We start from the raw sequence: 20,569 nt of genomic DNA, 5'->3' as shown, positions 1-20,569 counted from the left end.
GAAGCAGATGCAGAGATCCACAACCAAGCACCAGGCTGAGCCCTGGGAGCCCAGTCGAAGAGAGGGAAGAGGGACTATATGAGCAAGAGGAGTCAAGATCGTGATGGGGTAATCTACAGAGACAATTGAACCAAGCACGTAGGAACTCATGAACTTTAGACTGACAGCTATGGAACTTGCATGGAACCAGACTAGGCCCTCTGCATATTGGAGACAGTTGTGTAGCTTAGTCTGTTTGAGGGGCCTCTGGCAGTGGGATCAGAATCCATCCCTGGTGCATGAGCTGGCTTTCTGGAGCCCATCACCTATGGTTGGACACCTTGCTCACAATGCAGGGGGAAGGGGCTTGGTCTAGCCTCAACTAAATGTACCAGGCTTTGCTGACTCCCCATGAGAGGACTGGAGGGGATGGGAGTGGGTCACGGGGAGGAGGTTAGGAGGGAGTAAGAGGAGGGATAAGAGGGGGATCTGTGGTTGGTATGTAAAATGAATAAAAAAATTTAAATAAAAAATTATTAAAAAAACCAAAACATTGGGCTGGAGAGATGGCTCAGAGGTTAAGAGCACTGACTGCTCTTCCAGAGGTCCTGAGTTCAATTTCCAGCACCCATATGGTGGCTCACAACCATCTGTAATGAGATCTGGCACCCTCTTCTGTATAGATAATAAATAAATAAATAATTCTTAAAAAAAAAAACAAAAAACATTTAGTCAGGCTGGAGACATGGCTCAGAGGTTTAGAGCACTGGCTGCTCTTCCAGAGTTCAATTCCCAGAAAGCACATGGTAGCTCACAACCATATACAATGAGATCTGGTGCCCTCTTCTGGCATGTAGGCAGAATATTGTATACATAATAAATAAATTTTAAAAAAAGAACATTTAGTAAAGGGTTTATTTACAGATACGTGTTCAGAATTCAACCCACCAGTGATGAGCAAGCACTCAGGGAAATTATCACCCTTAAGTCTGAAAGGTAAGAAGGCATGTTGTTAGCTGAAAGCTTGAGCGTTTCAGCAACATAAGAAAGGCTGCTAGCTACACAAAAGTAGCAAAACAAAGGCCCAACAGAGAACCACGAATGGGACAGATCTCACTTATTGGTGCCCATAGTTCAAAACTAGGAAGAAGTTCCCGGAAATCTGTCTCTAGAAGATAGATTCTGAGTTGCTAGACAGAGGTAGAGGGCAATCAGCACAGAACCAGTACTACATACATTTCCTGATCTTCAGTTGCTCCACATACAGCTCACCAGAGTTCAAGAACAGGTTACTGACCCAGATGATGCAGCCATAGTTAAACTATTATCATTTAAGTGCTATTGAACTTCTAAGAGCCTAGAAGCTTAAAATATGTGATAAATGCTTTGGTCCTAAACAGTCAATTTATTTTAAAAAAAAATCTTAAAACATTTTTATATTTGCCCACAGAGCCTCTATTCCCAGAACTGTTCTTCTATTCAAATTAATTATAAATTTATACTCTGCATTACTTCATGCCCCTTCATCTTCTAACTTATATATCTCTGACCAGCTGGCATGCTGCCACTCTTTGGTCCTGTGTATTATCTCTTTCTTTTTAGGTGTTTTTAAACAGTTCAATTGATGTCTGGTTTTCACCAGTGTGGTGTGCATTACTGAGATTTTCTGTGTACTTCAGCCTTGGGTTTGTTGAGCATCCCATGGGGTTAGTTTTTTTTTTTTTTATCATGCTTAGAACACTTTCAGCTCTTCCTCAAATAATTTTTTAAGTTTTTGAGATACAGTCACTATCCTCCTGTCCTATCTGACAAAGGGCTAAGATTATCTGGATGACAACACTTCCCCTCCCTCATTTGGCAGTACAGGCAATTGAACCAGTGTCTCACTCATGCCAGATAAATGCTACATCACCTGGTTTATATACCAGCCTTCAAATGCACTTTTGCTTGTTTGTTTTCTCTTTTTGTATATCATTGGAATAATTTTTACTTATCAAGTTCACTGATTTTCAATGTTTAAACTGCTCTTAATTCTACCAAGCATTAAAAAAAAGTTCAGTAATGTTTTGATCCCTATTAGTCTCATTTGAACCTTTAGAAAATGTTATATATAGACTAGGCTGGCCTCAAACTCAGAAATTCTCCAGCCTCTGTATCCCAAGTGTTGGGACTAAACGCATGTACCACCATGCCCAGCATTTTCTTGAGTATTTGAATGCCAGATGATTTTTTTTTATGTCAGACATTGTGGACCAGTAGCTTTAAAGTAGGAATAATTAGCTCTAATACTAAAACGTCCATCTGCTACACACTGCCCATACTTTCCAAGTTGTTTCACCTCTGACTGGTAGGAACCTATTTCCAGCCTTCAATGAGGTCCAGAAGCCACTAACCTACTGTTTTCCATCCTGTGCTTTCTATCCTGGCATCAGGATGTTTCCTTTATCAGACAGATGTGCAAACTTTGATTAAGCCAAAGGACTCAAGGGAAATCCTTCAGATTTCTGATGCCCCACCACTTCGAAGTTCCATCTCCTCTAGGACTTTCCTTGGAAACTATAGATACTGTGAGCTCATCCAAAGTTAAGCCTGTCATTTTAGTTCAGTAGAATTTAGTTTGGTTCCATTCCTGAACACCTGGAAATTGCTACCAGGCAGTAAGTTGGGTAATAAAGTTCACCCCCATTTGTCTGTCTATTATGGGGACTATTAACCTGTGTTTATTTTATGTCCAAGTCATTGTTATTGAAGAGATGGACTCAACTTAAGTGCCTGAACAGAACATTAATAGAAAAAGCAAATGTGGTATGTGTACACAGGAGTATTATTCATCCACCAAAGAGAGAATTTCTGTCATTTTTAGCAATATAGATAGTTCAAGGAAATTATATGAAATGAAATAAGACCAACAATGAAAGATAAACATTGCACATGGATTTTAAACACTAATAATGATTTTAAAGAAGAAAATAAATGTTATTACTAGAGCTTTGGGAGGATTTGGAAAGAGAGTGGGTAGATAGTTAATGAGTCCAGATGTGCAGCTATATAGAATAACTTCAAATAACAGCACAGCAATGTAACTGCATAAAACAAAACCAAGTATTCGAAAATAGCTAATAGAAGCCAAGCATGGTGATACATGCCTTTAATACCAGCACTCAGGAGATAGAGGCAGACATATTAGTGTGAGTTCAAAGCCAGTCTAGACTACTTAGAGAGTTCCAGGCCAGACAAGGATACATAGTGAGACCTTTGTCTCAACAACAACCCAACGCTAATCAAGAGGATTCTGAATATTCCTAACAGAGAAATGATAAATACATGAAGTAATACATATTAAACCAATTACCCAGATCTGATAATTGCACATTATGTATGTATACTGAAATGCCATACTATACCCCACAAATACATAAATCTTCTAGACGGCAATTAAAAACATTAAAGTAAAAACATTTCACATATATTTACAGTTTCTAGTTGTTTAAGACAAGAGAGTTCATCTGATCCATTACTTCTCCACAGCATAAACCAGATGTCTTTACAAACATCTGTTTAAAAGACAATTTTTGCTGGGCAGTGGTGCAGCACACCTTTAATCCGAGCACTTGGGAAGCAGAGGCAGGTGGATCTCTGTGAGTTTGGGGCCAGCCTGGTCTACAGAGTGAGGCCTAGGACAGCCAAGGCTACACAGAGAAACCCTGTCTTGAAAAACCAAAACCAACCAACCAAACAAACAAAGACTACTTTTTGTAGTGATTCATATACAATGAACACAACTTCCTTACAAAATCACTTGAGTAGGATCACACTAATTAATCTTAAAATCATCAGTGTGAACTTATTCAGGGTATCCTTTTGTTAGAATTCTTTAGTGGTCAATGGGTTGTCCTTTTCTGATGAGATCTTTGCCTCACTTGCTATAGTAGCTTTTCTCCTGTTTAATACTTGTGACTTCTCACTGAAAGCTCCAGCACTATCTCTAGCAGTACTGAAAACATTGCTACCTTGACAAGTTATCCAAGGGGCAATAAGTTGTGTCGTCTGGGAAAACTCCTTTTCATATTGTCTGCCTCTACAAAAAGTCTCTTTTCTGTGATTCCCAACTCCCAAAGTTTTTTCATGATGGTCTTGATAGGAGGCTCTTCTATGTATTCTTAAGAAGTGTTAAGAGGACATCTGATAGCATCTATCCAAGTCCCTTGCATTTATATGGCTTCTATTTATGATTTCTTTGATGTATGATGAGATGTGACTTCCTGAGACATTTAGTACCACAGTGTTTGCACCCATAGTTTTTATCTCTTGTATGAATATTTTGATGCCTCATAAGATGTGATTTTCTAGTGAAAGATTTCCCACATTCACCACAATTATAGGGTCTCTCTCCTGTATGGATTCTCTGATGAAGCATAAGCTGTGGCTTATCAAAGAAAGCCTTTTCACAGTTACTGCATTTATAGGTCTTCTCTCCTGTATGATTTCTCTGATGCTTAATGAGCTGCACTTTTTGAACAAATGCTTTCCCACACTCACTGCATTCATAGGGTTTCTCACCTGTATGAATTCTCTAATGTCGAAGGAGCTGTGTTTTCCATACAAACGCTTTCCCACAGTCACTACATTCAAAAGGCTTTTCTCCAGTGTGGGTTCTCTGGTGATGAATAAGGCTTGACTTCTCACTGAAGGTTTTCCCACATTCACTGCATTCATAGGGTTTCTCACCTGTATGTGTCCTCTGATGTGATACCAGGCTTGACTTCTGGGAGAAGGCCCTTCCACACTCACTGCATTTATAGGATTTCTCCCCAGTGTGAGTTCTCTGATGTGTTAGGAGTTGTGACTTTCCAAAGAATGCTTTTCCACACTCACACCTATAAGGTTTCTCTCCTAAGTGAATTTTTTGATGTCTTATTAGCTCTGACTTTTTGAAAAAGGCTTCTTCACAATTACAACATTGATAATTCTTCTCTCCTGTATGGGTCATCTGATGTTTAATAAGTTGTGGCTTTCTGATGAAGGCCTCACTATGTTCACTGCATCTGGTTTTTCTCCTGTGTGAGTCCTTTGATGCCTAATGAGAAGGGAGTTTCTATTGAAGGCATTTTTACATTTACTACATACATAAGGATTCTTCCCTCTATGTGATCTCTGATGAGTAATAAATTGTGAATTCCTAAAGAAAGCTTTTCCACAATCACTACATTTATAGGGTTTTTCTCTTTTATGTGTTCTTTGATGAGTGATAAGTTTCAGTTTCTGAGAGAAAGCTTTCCCACAATCCTTGCAACCATAAGGTTTACTTATTGTATGAATTATCTCATGTCTTTTTTGCTGTGGTTTTCTGCTTAAGGCTTTTGCACATACACTACTACAAGCATTGTGCTTCTTTCCAGTATGGATTCTCTAATGCTGAATGAGCAGTGACTTCCTACTGAAAGCCTTCTGGTCTGACATTCACTGGAACTATATGGTTTTTCTTCTGAGTGAATCCTTTAATTAATAGAGAGCAGTGACTTTTGTGCAAAAGTTTCCCCACATCCAATGGGCTTCTCTTTTGTATTTCTCTGGTGTATAGTAAGCTGTGATTTCTTGTTAAAAACTTTACCACATTCCATACATAAATAGACTCTTGACTTTGTTATATGATTTGTAATGAGCCCTGTCTCTTTACTGCTAGTTTTTATACATTTATTAAAATCATGGTATTTTACTTCACTATAGGTTCTGTCAGATTTTAGATAAAATAATAATTTCATACTGACCTTGATTTTTTTCTTCCAGAGTTACTTTTTGGAACAAAAAAATCAGAAGGATGTTTTAGACTTTTTTCACGTGTGCCACATTTATGAAGTCTCATTTCTAAACAAACAAGTTCATGCTTGACTGAAATATTTCCTCCAAAACATCATTTCCATAGCCTCTTCCCATTCTTTTAAGCTTATCTTGCTTATTTTGAGGAGATAGTTCAGAATAACTTTCTAGCCAGATTTCTTAAAAGGAAAAAAAAAAAAAAAAAAAAAAGAACCACACTGTATAATTTCTTCAATGACTATACTTACAAATAAAGCTTCTGAAATCCTGGGGAGAAGGTAAGCCCTCAAATAATGTATCCTAATTAGGCTAATTTCTTTTTTTTTTGGAAACAGTTTTACTATATGTTCCATACAACCCTCCATCTCAAAATCCTACCGACTCAGTCTCCCAAATACTAGAACTCCAGGCATTTGTCTTGGATACTGAAACATGAAATTGAAATTTTAATGTAGTAGGAAATTTAGAAGAGCCACAGTACCTGGCATTTACTCAAGAGTGATGGCTGTGAAGTAATCTTTTATAAGTATCAGTGATTGTTATCTGAGATTTATGGAGTTGCTTTTCTTTTGGGGGCTTCAAAAACTTTACATGACCTCAGTTACAAGGCATTCCTGACAAACCAGAGTTGCTTATGTGATGAGCTCCTTCAGACAACTCCTAGATCAGATTAAAGGCTCTGGTATTCAGAAATTGACTTTCTAAAAGTTTTCTTGTATAACAATCAATAAATGCAAAGCTGCAGGATGTAATAAGGCTTCTCAGCAGCAGGGAGAACTGAGACTTATTACATCCTGTGGTGTCTCTCTTAGTTCACCAACATTTTAAATTACAAATATTATAAATATTCAGTAACCTGTGATTTTTCAAGTATATATCCAGAACTTAGATACAAAAGGTCATAGTGTACACCTTTAATGCCAGCAATAGGGAGGCAGAGCCAGGTGGATCTCTATGAGTTTAAGGCCAGCCTGTTCTACAGAGCAAGATCCAGGATAGGCACCAAAACTACACAGAGAAGCCCTGTCTCAAAAAAACAAAAACAAAAACAAAAACAAACCCCCAAAAACAAGAAAAACAGATCATAGAAGGCAGGTAATTACCTAAACAAAACATACTGAAAACTAAGACTAAACAAATATAAAGAAACATTAGAACACACTTTACTTTTGAATGATATAAAGGAAGAAACACTGGCCAAGACGTAAGCAAGTACAGGCTACCAACTTTTTTTTTCAAAGATTTATTTATTTATTATGTATACAGAAGAAGGCACCAGATCTCATTACAGATGGTTGTGAGCCACCATGTGGTTGCTAGGAATTGAACTCAGGACCTCTGGAAGAGCAGTTGGTAGGTACTCTTAACCTCTGAGCCATCTCTCCAGCCCCACAGGCTACCAACTTTATATCTGAAAGATGAGAAACATTACTTTTCCATACCATAGTTTCATTTTAAAAAAATCTCAGTAGCTCATTGTGGTGGCACACATCTTTAATGCCAGCACTTGGAAAACAGATCTCTGTGCATTTAAGGCCAACCTGGTGTACATAGCTAATTCCAGGTTAGCCAGAGCTACATAGTTGAGATCCTGTCTCAAAAAAAAAAAAAGTAAATGAATAAAAGAAGGAAGAAAACAATCTCAGAGTCAGCAAGATGACTTAGTGAGTAGAGGCACCTGAGTCCAATCCCTAGGGCCCCCATGGTAGAAGTAGAGAATACATACACAAAATAAAAATGAAAAATCCTTTTAAATTATCACTCTTAATATCATCAACTGAATCACTGACATGGGTAACTTGATCATCATTAAAACAATGTTTTTGTACAGGTGGTGGTGGAGCATGCCTTTAATCCCAGCACTTGAGAGGCAGAGGCAGGCAGATTTCTGTGAGTTTGAGACCACCCTGGTCTACAGAGTGACTTCCAGGACAGCCAGCACTGTTACACAGAGAAGTCTTGTCTCAAAAACTAAAACAAAACAAAAAAAAATGTGTTACATTTATTTATTTGTGTGTATGTGTGTTCCATACATGTTTGGAAATCAGAGGACAACTTGGGGAGTCAGTTATTTCCCCCTACCATGTAAGTTCAGGAATCAAACTCAGGGTGTCATGCTTGGTTGCAAGTGCATTTATTGACTGATCCATCTCACCAAAACTTTCTTTTGGCTTTTTCAGACAGTTTCATTCTGTAGGTCAAGCTGGGCTTGAACTTGTGGTGCTTTCTGTCTCAGCCTCTCAAGTTTACTTTAATCACAGTTTGACATTTATCCCTTTTCAATTGAGCAAATAATTGAACCCATAAACAAATACAATTAATCTATATGTAATACTAAAAATATGAATTGCAAACCACAAGAATGCTTTATATAACTTTAGAGTGGGCAGATCATAAGTTCAAGGTTATTGTTGAAGACTTAAGAAACTTGAGTTGAGGCCAGCCTGGAAGACCCTATGCAAAGAAAAAAATATTTGTGTAATATTAGGATAGTATTTTGCCTTTTTTTTTTTTTTTTTTTTTTGGTGGCTGGAGAGACAGCCATGGGTGCTGGGAACCAAACTCTTATATTTTTGGTTGTGAGCCTAGCCTTTAATGGCTGAGCCATCTCTCCAGCCCAGTATTTTGCCTTTTAAGTGCAATCATTTCTGGTTTCCACATGACGGTTTATTAATTTTTTTTATTTGATTGGTTTTTCTGTACTTTTGCTTGTTTTCTGGTAATGGGAATTGAACCAAAGACCTTGTGCAAGTTAGGCAATTGATCTACTATAGAGCTATACTCCCAAATATTCTTTCATTCTTTAAAGATCAATTTTATTAATTATGTATATGGGTATGTCTAAGTGTGGGTATAGGCATATAGGTGCAGGTGCCCATGGAAGACAGAGGCGTGTGATCATTTGACCTGGAGTTATAGTTAGTTGTGAGCCTCCCAACGTGGGTTTAGGGAGCTGAACTCGGATCCTCTGGAAGAATAGTAAGCAAACTTAACTGCTGAGCCATCTGTCCAGTCCCGTCTGTTTATTTTTGTTTGTTTGTTTGTTTGTTTTTGGTTTTTTGAGACAGGGTTTCTCTGTGTAGCTTTGCGCCTTTCCTAGGACTCACTTGGTAGCCCAGGCTGGCCTCGAACTCACAGATATCCGCCTGGCTCTGCCTCCCAAGTGCTGGGATTAAAGGCGTGCGCCACCACCGCCCGGCCCCGTCTGTTTATTTATTTATTTATTTATTTATTTATTTATTTATTTATTTATTTATTTATAAAAGAACTCACTGTGTATTCTAGGCTTGCCTCAAACTTGTTTTATATACCCTGGACTCAAATGCACTATGAAGGCTAGACTAGATTCCAACTCACTGTTCTGTCTCTACTTCACAGATGCTAAGATTAGAAGCATGTGCTACCACTTGTGGCTTTGCAGAATATTTTGGACAGGATTTTATTGAATATTTTATTTGTTTGTTTATTTGTTTGTTTGTTTGTTATGAGACGGGGTCTCTCTGTATCACCTGAGCTGCCTTGGAACTTCTCTGTAGACTAGGCTGATTTCAAACTCAGAGATCCACCTATTTCTGCCTCCCAAGTCCTGGAATTAAAGATGTGTGCCACCACATATGGTGATATTTTATTTGTGCTGAAATGTGATTTTATTTGTATGTTAATAAATAAAGTTGCCTGGGGGTCAGAGCTAATAACAAGCCATTTAGCAGAAGTCTGGCGTGGTAGCACACGCCCTTAATCCTGATCACATGACAGGCCAATCTCTGTGTGTTCAAGGACACCACCAGCATGGAGATACACTCCTTTAATCTCAATACCAACCATAGAGACCTGGAGGTCTGTATAGACAGGCAGTGACGAGGAGGTCATGAGGTTGGGTTTACAACCAATGAGAAAGCAGAACAGAAAGTCAATAAAAAAGATAGACACACAGGAAGTAGGTCTCTTTCTCAGGGGAAGGACGACAACGACAGCAAGGGGTAAGAAGGCGGTCTTGGTCTTAGCTCTTGGCTGCTGCTCTGACCTCTTGGGCTTTTAATTCTGCATTTGGCTCTGTGTTTCTTATTTAATAAAAACGTTCAGAATTACATTTACAACCACATCTTTTCTGAATATTTTAAAGTGATATTGTAGATCACTATTCTCTGAGCATAACAGCCAATATCACTTTCATCAAATCAGTTGAGCTCATCACTGAAGATGGTTGTGTTGGTTAGTTTTTTTTGTCTACTCGACACAAGCTAAAGTCATCTGAGAAGAGGAAACCTCAATTGAGAACAATGCCCCATCCTATTTGCCTGTAGGCAAGGTTGTGGGACATTTTCTTGATTGATGATTGATGTGGGAAGGCCCAGCCCACTGTGGGCAGTGCTATTCTTGGGCAAGTGGTCCTGGGTATGTAAGAAAAAAAATTGAGCAAACCAGGAGGAACAAGCCAGTAAGCAGCATTCTTCCATGGTTTCTACTTCAGTTCCATGATGGAAGATCTAGCAGGATCTCAAATAAAAGCAATTATTCTTTTTTTTTTCAGGAATAAATTTTTTGGTAAGGAATAAAGGTATTATCTATCAAATATTAGAATTTGAGAGAAGGGACCAACCAGTGTTGCTGATTTGAAGGAGATTGATGTTTCATAAATAGAAATGAAGGACAATAAAATCTGGAGATTTTTTTTTTTTGGGGGGGGGGGTGTTCTAGACTTTTCTGTATAGCCTTGGCTGTCCTGTAACTTGTCTGCCTGCCTCTGTCTCCCAAGTGCTGGGATTAAAGGTGTGCATTACTATCATTATCTGGCTTAAGTCTGGAGATTAAAAGCAAGAATCACAAGATAAAATAAGAGTCTGCTTGCAGAATTTCTAGCAAGTTATTTTTACAAAAAGTGAGAGAAAAAACATAGTAATTTTGTGTTTTGTGGGGTTTTTTGAGCCAAGGTTTCATTTGGCCTAGGCTAGCATCAAAGTCACTGGGTAGCTGAGGATAGCCTTAAACTCCTTATCCTCCTGCCTCTGCTTCCTAAGTGGTGGGAATAAAGGCATATACTACTATGCCCAGACTCAAAGACTGTAATTTTAAAATAGCAATAAGGTGCTGGAGTGATGGCTCAAAGATTAAAAACACTCATTGCTCTTGCAGAAGGTTTGGTTTCCAGTACCCACATGGTGGCTCACAATAATCCATAGCTTCAGTTCCAGGAGATCTGATACCTTCTGACCTCCTTGAGCACCTGGTACACACATGGTGCACATACACACATTCAGGCAAAATACTCACAAATATAAAATAAATAAATCTATAAATCTAAAAAATAAGACCACAGAATACATTTATTTAATCCCAGCTACTCAGGAGCCTTGCAAATTCAAATCCAGTCCAGGCAACTTAGTGAGATGGTATCTTAAAATACAGTTAAAAAAAAAAAAAAAGAGCTAGAAGCCAGGCACAGTGGTACATGCTTTTAATCTCAGAACTCACGAGGCAGAGTCAGGACATCTCTATGAGTTCAACGTCAGCCTGGTCTATAAAACAAGTTCTAGAACAGCCAGAGCTATATACTAAGACTCTGTCTAGAAAACAAACAAAAAAGCAGTTAGGATATACAAAATCCTAGCATTAATTCCTAGTACTGCAAACCATATATATATATATATATTCTATTTCATCTAAACTAATGAAGTGTATTAAACAATAATGAGGTGATTAATTTATATATTTAAAGGTTTAGGTATAGAATTGGTGTTTAAAAAAAAAACCTTGGGGCTGGAGAGATGGCTCAGAGGTTAAGAGCACTGGCTGCTCTTCCAGAGGTCCTGAGTTCAATTCCCAGCACCCACATGGTGTTTCACAACCATTTGTAACTCCAGTTCCAGGGGATCCAACCCACATCTTCTGGTATCTGTGGGCACCAGACTTGTATGTTGTGCAAATGCTTTCATTCAGGTAAAACACACATGCACATAAAATAAATGAATCTGAAAAAAAAAACCTTAAAGACTGTGACATAAAGCAGGTGACTAAAAAAAAATCAACATATATAGAAATGTTATAGAAACGAAGAAATGTAAAATGTATATCCAAATCAGTACACACATCAGAGGGATGGTTACTATGCACACATTAAATTACAGCAGAAATTCTCACCCAAGAAGACAAGGCTGCTGCAGTTCTCCAACATCACATCTCTATAAAAGCTCTTTTGAGTAGGGTTAAGCAGCTGCCACTCCTCCCATGAGAAGTCTACATCCACATCCTCAAATGATATCTGAAAAGCATAATCTCTGTTTGATGTGACGTGATTATCATGGGGCCTTGCAGATTACAGGCTTGCTTCTCTATTTGTGGCAGACAGCCTCAGTGATCTCTGACTCCCACTATTGGTGTTATGTATACTTTGCTTTCAAGCATGAGCTGACCTCACTGACTACAGGACATAAATCTGGGAAAATCTGGCAGTAACACTGTTAAGTAACCTCATAGAAAGCCACATACAGCAAGAAATCAAGGCTCAAAATTCCTATGAGGATATATAAACTAGATCATCTCCCTACTGCACCTTGGGATGGCCTCAGCCCTTCTGAACATCTGGATTTATGTGTTATTCAAGCCTCTGTTCCAGAACCAAAGAGGTAAGCATCTGATAAACCACAGAAACTGAAAGGTAAATGTTTCTTCTTATACACTGAGTGTTGGGACAATTAGTCACACAGAGATGAATAAACACTATGATATACTAATATTGCGTTATACTTTCTAGAAGAAATAAAATGTATTAAAATTTATATAATTGTGAGCTGGGTGAGTGATTCACATCTGTAATCCCAGGTACCAGGCAGTCTTGGCTACATAACAATACGGTCCCTGGCTGGCAGTGGTGGTCTATACATGAAGCTCCAGGCCAGCCAGGGGTACATGGTGAGACCCATTCTTAAATCAACAAGAACAAAACAGACTGCTCCCCATAAAAAAGCATTACCTTATTAATTTATACATCTACATACCTATCCATTTAATGAGAAATTGAAGAAGGGTGTCTTTATAAGTAAAGTAGTTTTTAAAGAAGGTTTCATTGGTATTTGAGTACAATTTTCAGTTAAGCAGAAATGCCTTATAGGAATGACCTCCAGCATTCCTGGCTTCTGCCTTCTAAACATCAGGCCACTGACAAAATGAAGCCACATGAATACACTGACACTCTCTTCTTTCCTGTCAGAAAAAGTAGGCAGGCATCTTTTAGGTATCTTCTAAAATGAAAATATTGAATGACTAATGTTTCTATAGGAATTGAACAATACAATGCTGAGTAGAAAACAGCCATGTCAGAATCTTTAGTTTTCCAGATCACTAGCAGACAAAGCATTGTCAGTATGAAACAAGTATACACGGGGATGGGACAAAACAGGTTGCGAGCACTAGGTATGAGACACTGGGGTTAGGCAACCTTCAGAGAGAATACAAACAAGGAAGGCAGAGGAAGGGACATTCCGGGAAAGTTATGAAAAGACTACAGGAGCATAACACAGGTTGTGAGGAATGGTGACAGGGACAGTGTGGCTCTTGATGTGAAAGCTAAAGCCTGGAGCAAGCAGAGACCAGCTTTTCCTGAACTTATGTAAATGTTTAAAATGCTAACACCAACAGGGGCAGAGGATACAGAAGAAAGGAGAAAGATTTAGAGCAAGCCCCAAGAATAGAGACCTAAGGTACAACTTTGTATTTGGATTAATAAAAAATAATATTAAGATATGTAGGGATGGAGTTCAGTGGCAGAATGCTTGTCCAACATGTGCCGAAGCCTATCACTAGCATCACAACAACAATAAACAAAATAAAATGTGTGCACATACATATACATAATAAGATGTATTTAGATTTTGTAAAATTGTCACTCGAGAATCTGTGATAAGAAGAAAGATTTTGGGGAAAAAAAGAAGATAGATTTTGTTTGTTTGTTTTGTTTTGTTTTTTAAAACAGGGTCTCTTTATGTAGTCCTGTTTTGGAACTCACTACGTAGATAAGGCTGGCCTTGAACTCATAGAGATCTGCCTGTCTCTGTTTCCTGAGTACTGGGGTTAAAAGTGTGTGCCACCATGCCCAGCCAAGAAGGTAAATTTTATGTGGGTGTATGGGCTAAGTCTCAGGACAGGTATATTTTGTAAAAACAAAACAAACCCCAATTGTTTTGTTTCTTCTTTTTTTCTCCCTTTGAGACAGGATCTCACTACGTAACCCAGGTTGGCCTGAGCTCATAATGTAGCCCATGCTAGCCTCAAATTTTTGGTCCTCTTTTTTTTTGGAATGTTCTACATTTTATTACTGGACAAACTACGCCCCCCCCCCAACTTAAAACACGACCAAGTCTTCAGGTTAAAATGTTGAACTCCACGTGGTAGGATTGCTTGATGACCCACAATTCAGTATAAACTGTCTTGCCATTGTGTGAATCCTTACAGACCCAGCTTTTCTTCTCTTGGAGTTTTATCTTATTTTGTTACCAGTTTTCATCTGAATACACTGAGGAATAGGACAATTTTGCTTTTGTTTCTTGGCCAGGAATCACTTGATTCTGAAAGTCTTGTGAGAAGACATGGTGAGAAGCCAAGTCAGGAGTCCTACTTTTGGTCCTCTTGACCATGCCTTTCAAATATGTTCTCAAAACAGAATTAGCTAGGGGTTAAGGGCTACATGAAGGTACAAAGGGTATCCTTTTACTAAGGATAATGGTAATGGTAATGATAATGGTCCTTGGACTAAGTTAGACCCTCTCTCAAACAAAACAAAGCAAAACCAGACAAAATCCAGACCAGATTAAAAGCTCCAGGGCAAAAGTCCTATTAGCATAACTGCATAATTAATATCTGTTCTTACACTGCAAGTTCCCATTTCCATCTAGGACTAACTTCTGTAGGTATTCTGATCTCATTGATACTATCTCAGCCTGAAGACCTTCAAATCAGCTCCAACTTGCTGGCCAAAATCTGGAGTCATAAATTAGTGCTAGGGGCAAAGTATCCATACAGAACTTAGAAGCCTCCTAGCTCTCTATTGTGTTGAACAACTGTTTCCTGGTAATGTACCTGCTAAGATTCACTCAAGTCATGAAATTCAGGAACTCCTGATCTTCCTGCCTTATGAATCTCAGATGCTGGGATTACATGTATCAACTATATCCATCACAAGGTCATGGTCTTATGCCTTCTTGCATTCCTAACTCAGATGCTCTATTTCTTGTTTCTCTGAATTCTTCTTCAGGGGCTCATATCATGATCTCCCTAGGACACTTGTCTTCAGTCTGATTCAGGACCCAGTACACTTCTCTACTCACAGCCCTTCTCCAGTCCATATTCTAGGTCTATAAAACTGAAAGACTTTTGTTCAGAGCTCCTTCAGCAGTAAGTAGTGAGATATCCCTTCACTTGTGCTAATGGACCTTGCACAAGACCATTCTCGGGGGAGGTTGGGAAGTACTTCTTCGGTCTGCGTTCCTGTTTATTCCCTTGCAGAAGTGATAGAAGGCCTCAGCAAACCAGTGGTTTGCTACTTTAACTTTAACTAACCACTTGGCTCCTAAAGCTCAGCTTGGTCAGCCCATCTGAGCTTTTACACACAACAAGGTCTCAAGAGAAGGAAAAGTCAAAGTTATTGAATATTTGTGTACACAGTAAAATTCTTAAAAGGAAAACAAGGGAGGAAAGAACAACAGGGTTGATGTTAGCTAAGTGGTAAGACTTCCTTTTTCACAAACAAAAGAATAAATAACAAAACATTAAGTAGGGCAATGGTGGTGCATGCCTTTAATCCCAGCATTTGGAGGCAGAGGTAGAACAAATTCCAGGACAGCCAAAGCTGTTACACACACACACACACACACACACACACACACACACACACACACACACACGTTGACAAAAAGTTACAAACCAAAAAACCCAGAAGAAATCCAATTGAGAGACTATGAGTATCAGACGAAAGTCTTTAACGACCAGCCTGCTAGATGACGAGTTCTCCTTTCTAAAACTATAGTCCAAACTAATGTATATTTAAGGCTCCTGTCTAACTGTCTTAGTTTCTACAAAACAGTGGTCCAAGTTTTGTTTTATTTTGTTTTTCAAGACAGGGTTTCTCTGTGTAGTTTTGGTGCCTGTCCTGGATCTTGCTCTGTAGACCAGGCTGGCCTTGAATTCCAGAGATCCGCCTGCCTCTGCCTCCCGAATGCTGGGACTAAAGTCATGCACTACCATGCCTGGCTGGTCCAAGTTCTTTAAATTCATATTCTAAGCATACATCAAGGAATTCTGTAAGAAACAGTCCTGGGAAATATGTTTGGTTATCACAGAGTTGCTATTTAGAACTTTGTTCACTAGACAACCCATTTAAATAGCTATTAAACATTTTCATGTTTTCTCTTATTATGAGTCAAATATATTTAGAGTCTAAAGTTAGACCTTTCCTGTTGTAGATTCATGCATGCCTCATCATTTCTATGGGGAAAAAACTACCATAGTATATAAACAAATAACCCAACTTTGACTCAGTCATCTTCTGATATGCTTAAGAAATTCAATATGTTGCCGGGCAGTGGTGGCGCACACCTTTAATCCCAGCACTCGGGAAGCAGAGCCAGGTGGATCTCTGTGAGTTCGAGGCCAGCCTGGGCTACCAAGTGAGTTCCAGGAGAGGCGCAAAGCTACACAGAAAAACCCTGTCTCGAAAAACCAAAAAAAAAAAAAAAAAAAAAAAAAGAAAAGAAAAGAAAAGAAAGAAATTCAATATGTCACGGCTTCTGTCTGTCCTGAGATTTCCAGAGAGAAATTTCTGTTCAAAAGTCTGGAACCTAAGAATACATTCTTACTCCTGATTCCTCCCTTTATTCTTCTCACAGGAACTATTTTATTCCTGAGAGTGGTAGCCTGTATGTTATTTTAGTTAATGTCATTAGTTTGGAGGTGTAAATCTTGGTTTTCCCTTGCTGGGAACTCAGATAATTTAAAGCCTCAGACTAGATGTCACAAGTAGTGGGTATGAAAGAGGATGGAGTTTGACATCCTGGCATGTCTCATCGATCCTGGCCACATCTGGGCCAGGCCTGTATCACACTCCATCCTTAAGAACCTTTGCTTGGCCGGGCGGTGGTGGCGCACGCCTTTAATCCCAGCACTCGGGAGGCAGAGGCAGGCGGATCTCTGTGAGTTCGAGGCCAGCCTGGGCTACCAAGTGAGTTCCAGGAAAGGCGCAAAGCTACACAGAGAAACCCTGTCTCGAAAAAAACAAAAAAAACAAAAAAAACAAAAAAAAAAGAACCTTTGCTCTGGGCTGGAAAGATGGCTCATTGGTTAAGAGCTCTTGCTTCTCTTCCAAAAGACCCAAGTTTAGTTTCTAGTACCAACATTTGTATATGCCACAAGAGCCAGAGTGGTGGCACATGCCTTTAATCCCAGCAGCACTCGGGAGGTAGAGGCAGGTGGATCTCTTTGAATTCCAGGACAGCCTGGTCTACAAAGTGAGTTTCAGAACAGGAAAAAAAGAAAGAAAGAAGAGAGAGAGAGAGAGAGAGAGAGAGAGAGAGAGAGAGAGAGAGAGAAAGAGAGAGAGAAAGAAAGAGAGAGAGAGAGAAAGAAAGAAAGAAAGAAAGAAAGAAAGAAAGAAAGAAAGAAAGAAAGAAAGAAAGAAAGAGAGAAAGAAAGAGAGAAAAAGAGCCAGGAAACTGAGGGAAGAAAAGAAAAGAAACTTAATCAGTTTGTTTTAAAATCTTTTTGTTGGGACTGACTGGTGGGTAGTTCAGTTAATTGTCTGAGGCAAGATAAAAATGGAGAGGAGTTCTGTTCAGGTTTGTCATTTTTAACAAAGGAACACAGCCAGACACATCAATATTGTGTGCGATGAGAATTCTTTACAGAGGGCCTCTCCTGGAATACAAAAGGTGGGAGGGTTTTTTTTTCTTTTTTTTTAAAGAACAGGCAGACACCATAACAGGCTGCTCAGTCTTCTCTCAGAGACCAGGCTTCAATTTCAGTTTCCTGAGACTTGAGCAAGCAGTTTCTGGGAGGGCCATGAACAAAAGACATAGTCCTTGCAGTAGCTCCCTTTCTGCACGTACTCTGACTGCTCAAGGTTCAGCCAGGTGTTTACTGTCTGGGACCTCTCACCAACTCAGAGCTACATGTATGAGTCAAGGACAGAGCCTGGGACTTGTCCAGGCCTTCCCAAAATGGATAACTGTAACCCCCAACTAACCCTAGCCAATTAAAAGTTACTAACATGATTGCCACTCACACAAACCTACCCTGAGTCTGTTTCTATGTAGTCTGTAGATCCCCAAGCCCCCCTTGCTTTAAAAACCCTGCCCCGTGTTGTATGAAAGGAGAGAAGGTTAGCGCTCCCCTTGACAAGGATGGAAGAGGCCCTTGGGCCTAACAACACACATACGGTTAAGGCATTGCCACCTACTTCATGGCATCTAACCACTGTTTTTTACAATTTCAATCTTAGAGCTTGTTTTGGATGTGATTATATGTATGAAAATTGTGTAACACCATGCCCATGCTAAGGACCGACATAATGGAATTACTGAAATAAATGTGCTGTGAGGAATGGAAAAACAAAAACAAAAACAAAAAACCTGTCCCATTGCTACTCGGAATCTCTCCTGCTCTGCTGCTGCATCATCGTAAAAAAAAAAAAAAGTCATAGTAAAATGTCTTTTTACAAGCAGAGCACTCAGGAAGCAGAGGCAGGCAGATCCCTATGAGTTCGAGGCCAGCCTGTAATTCAGAGTGAGTTCCAGGGGGCAGAAAAAAAGACTCTTTGCTTTTGCATTGGATTCGGTCTCTTGGTGGTCTTTGGGGGACTCTGGGCACAACATTTTTAACCTCTGCTGTTTCTCAGGAAGACAAGATTCTAATGTCCTCACAACATGCTTTCCAGTTAATGAAATCCACAACACAACTTGCAAATCAACTCCAGAACAACACCATACTCACTGGCACCCAAATGACTGATCATTATTAGAGTTGCGGTTCACTGACAGAAAGATCACACATACCTGCCTCCCAGGACTCACTGGCATACAAACCTACAAAGCAATTCCACAAATGACTTGTCTGGGGAATTCATGGACCTCGCAACTAAACCTACTCTCAGGCTCAAATGGTTGATGCTCAAATGCTCCACCATCTAATCCTCAAACGTCCCCAAATTAAACGTCCTCCGAAGTCACACCCCGACAGGGTTGCAGCATCAGTCAAGACTCCTCCTCTGCCCATCCCGCCAACGCCCCCAAGCTCCTTATAGAACAGTACACTGAAGCCGGTGTCTTCTACCCCTCAGAACGCCCAGGGTCCGTCTCGCCTCAACTCGAGCCAAGACAAGAGCCGCAGTCGGACCTCCCATCCTGCGCATGTGCTGTGAGCCTGTCTAAGGCTCCGCGCTGCCTCCGACCAGTGCCTGAAAGCTCTGGGGTCGCCAACGACCACGATGGTGAACCTGACAGCCTCAGGGTGGACGTGATCCAACAGTGGAAGTGTCTATACAGGACTACATTTCCCAGAGTTCCACTGGAGCAAATGTGCCCGGACTGAAGGGTGGGCTTCATTCCAAGAAACCTCTCAACACGGACCAATTTATGTCCGTGCAGGGAGGCATTGGCTTTATTTCTGTTCCGTAGTCTGTTATCGATCCTGTGTTTGAATATTCATAGTCCAGTAGCACTGAACAAAAAGAACGGAAATAAACGAAACGAGAATTTAAGGGAAAATAAAATACAGCTCTGGAAAGAAGAAAATTACTGAATTAGAGCCGAAGATTTAGCTCAGTTGGTAGAGTGATTGTCCATCATGACGGAAACCCTGGCTTCAATTCCTAGCACCGCACAAATTGACCTAAGCCTGTAATCCTAACACTGGAAATAGGAAGGCAGGAAGATCAGAGCTCAAGATCATTCTCAACAGTGAGCTCAAGGCCAGCTTGGAAGATAGGAGACATGTCTTAAGACGGAAAAAAGCAGACAACAACAACAACAACAACAAAACTAATTATAAAAGCAGATACCAACAAGTTAAAGTGTAATAAAAGCAAAACATGATTCATCCACATTAAGAAAACAAAAGCATATTAAATTGTTTTTACCAAAAGACATGAAAAAGCAGAAAAAAATACACAATCGTGAAAAAATGGAAGAACACATAGAAGACAAATGCTAATTGTTATGCCCAGATTGTGACCCCGTAAAGAGACCACTGAAGAAGTTGTTATTCCTGTGACAGACTTCCCACTATTTCACCAGTGTGCACAGCCTGGCAAGTTGGTAGTTCTGCACACAGTGTCCTGTGGTGATGATTTTTTTTTTTTTTTTTTTTTGGTTTTTCGAGACAGGGTTTCTCTGTGTAGCTTTGCGCCTTTCCTGGGACTCACTTGGTAGTCCAGGCTGGCCTCGAACTCACAGAGATCCGCCTGGCTCTGCCTCCTGAGGGCTGGGATTAAAGGCGTGCACCACCACCGCCCGGCTGTGGTGATGTTTTGCTTGTGCTCTAACAAATAAAGCTTGCCTGGAGATCAGAGTGCCAAAGGGAAAAAGGGTAAGAAGGACCAGCATAGCCAAATGGCTGGATTATATAGGGAAGAGTCAATGGGCTGGAGAGTTTAGAGTAGGGACATACACCACAAGTACAGGTCTGGACTTCTCCAAGATGCTCTTTTCAAGGTCCTGGTGGTAACTGTATATAAGATTTAAAAAATACACTATTTATTCGTGTGTGTGTGTGTGTGTGTGTGTGTGTGTAT

General features: G+C 39.8%; 1 protein-coding gene and 1 non-coding gene across 2 annotated transcripts; one reads left to right on the top strand and one right to left on the bottom strand.

Annotated features, from left to right (window-relative positions):
• Positions 1 to 1,147: 1,147 nt before the first annotated feature.
• On the bottom strand, positions 1,148 to 12,439 carry Znf605 (zinc finger protein 605). Its single transcript, XM_076561291.1, is given in 8 exon segments — positions 1,148 to 1,271; positions 4,212 to 5,025; positions 5,028 to 5,433; positions 5,436 to 5,752; positions 5,755 to 5,856; positions 5,859 to 5,975; positions 11,935 to 12,055; positions 12,184 to 12,439. Coding segments are annotated over 8 exon segments (2,016 nt in total). The 5' UTR covers positions 12,199 to 12,439.
• Positions 12,440 to 18,138: 5,699 nt separating this feature from the next.
• LOC121825577 (U6atac minor spliceosomal RNA) lies at positions 18,139 to 18,264 on the top strand. Its single transcript, XR_006067901.1, has one exon. It is a non-coding gene; the product is annotated as a U6atac minor spliceosomal RNA (small nuclear RNA).
• Positions 18,265 to 20,569: the final 2,305 nt, after the last annotated feature.

The sequence above is a fragment of the Peromyscus maniculatus genome, chromosome 23, assembly GCF_049852395.1.
Source record: "Peromyscus maniculatus bairdii isolate BWxNUB_F1_BW_parent chromosome 23, HU_Pman_BW_mat_3.1, whole genome shotgun sequence".
Classification (NCBI taxonomy): Eukaryota; Metazoa; Chordata; class Mammalia; order Rodentia; family Cricetidae; genus Peromyscus; species Peromyscus maniculatus.
This window is presented reverse-complemented; position numbering and strand designations above follow the sequence as displayed.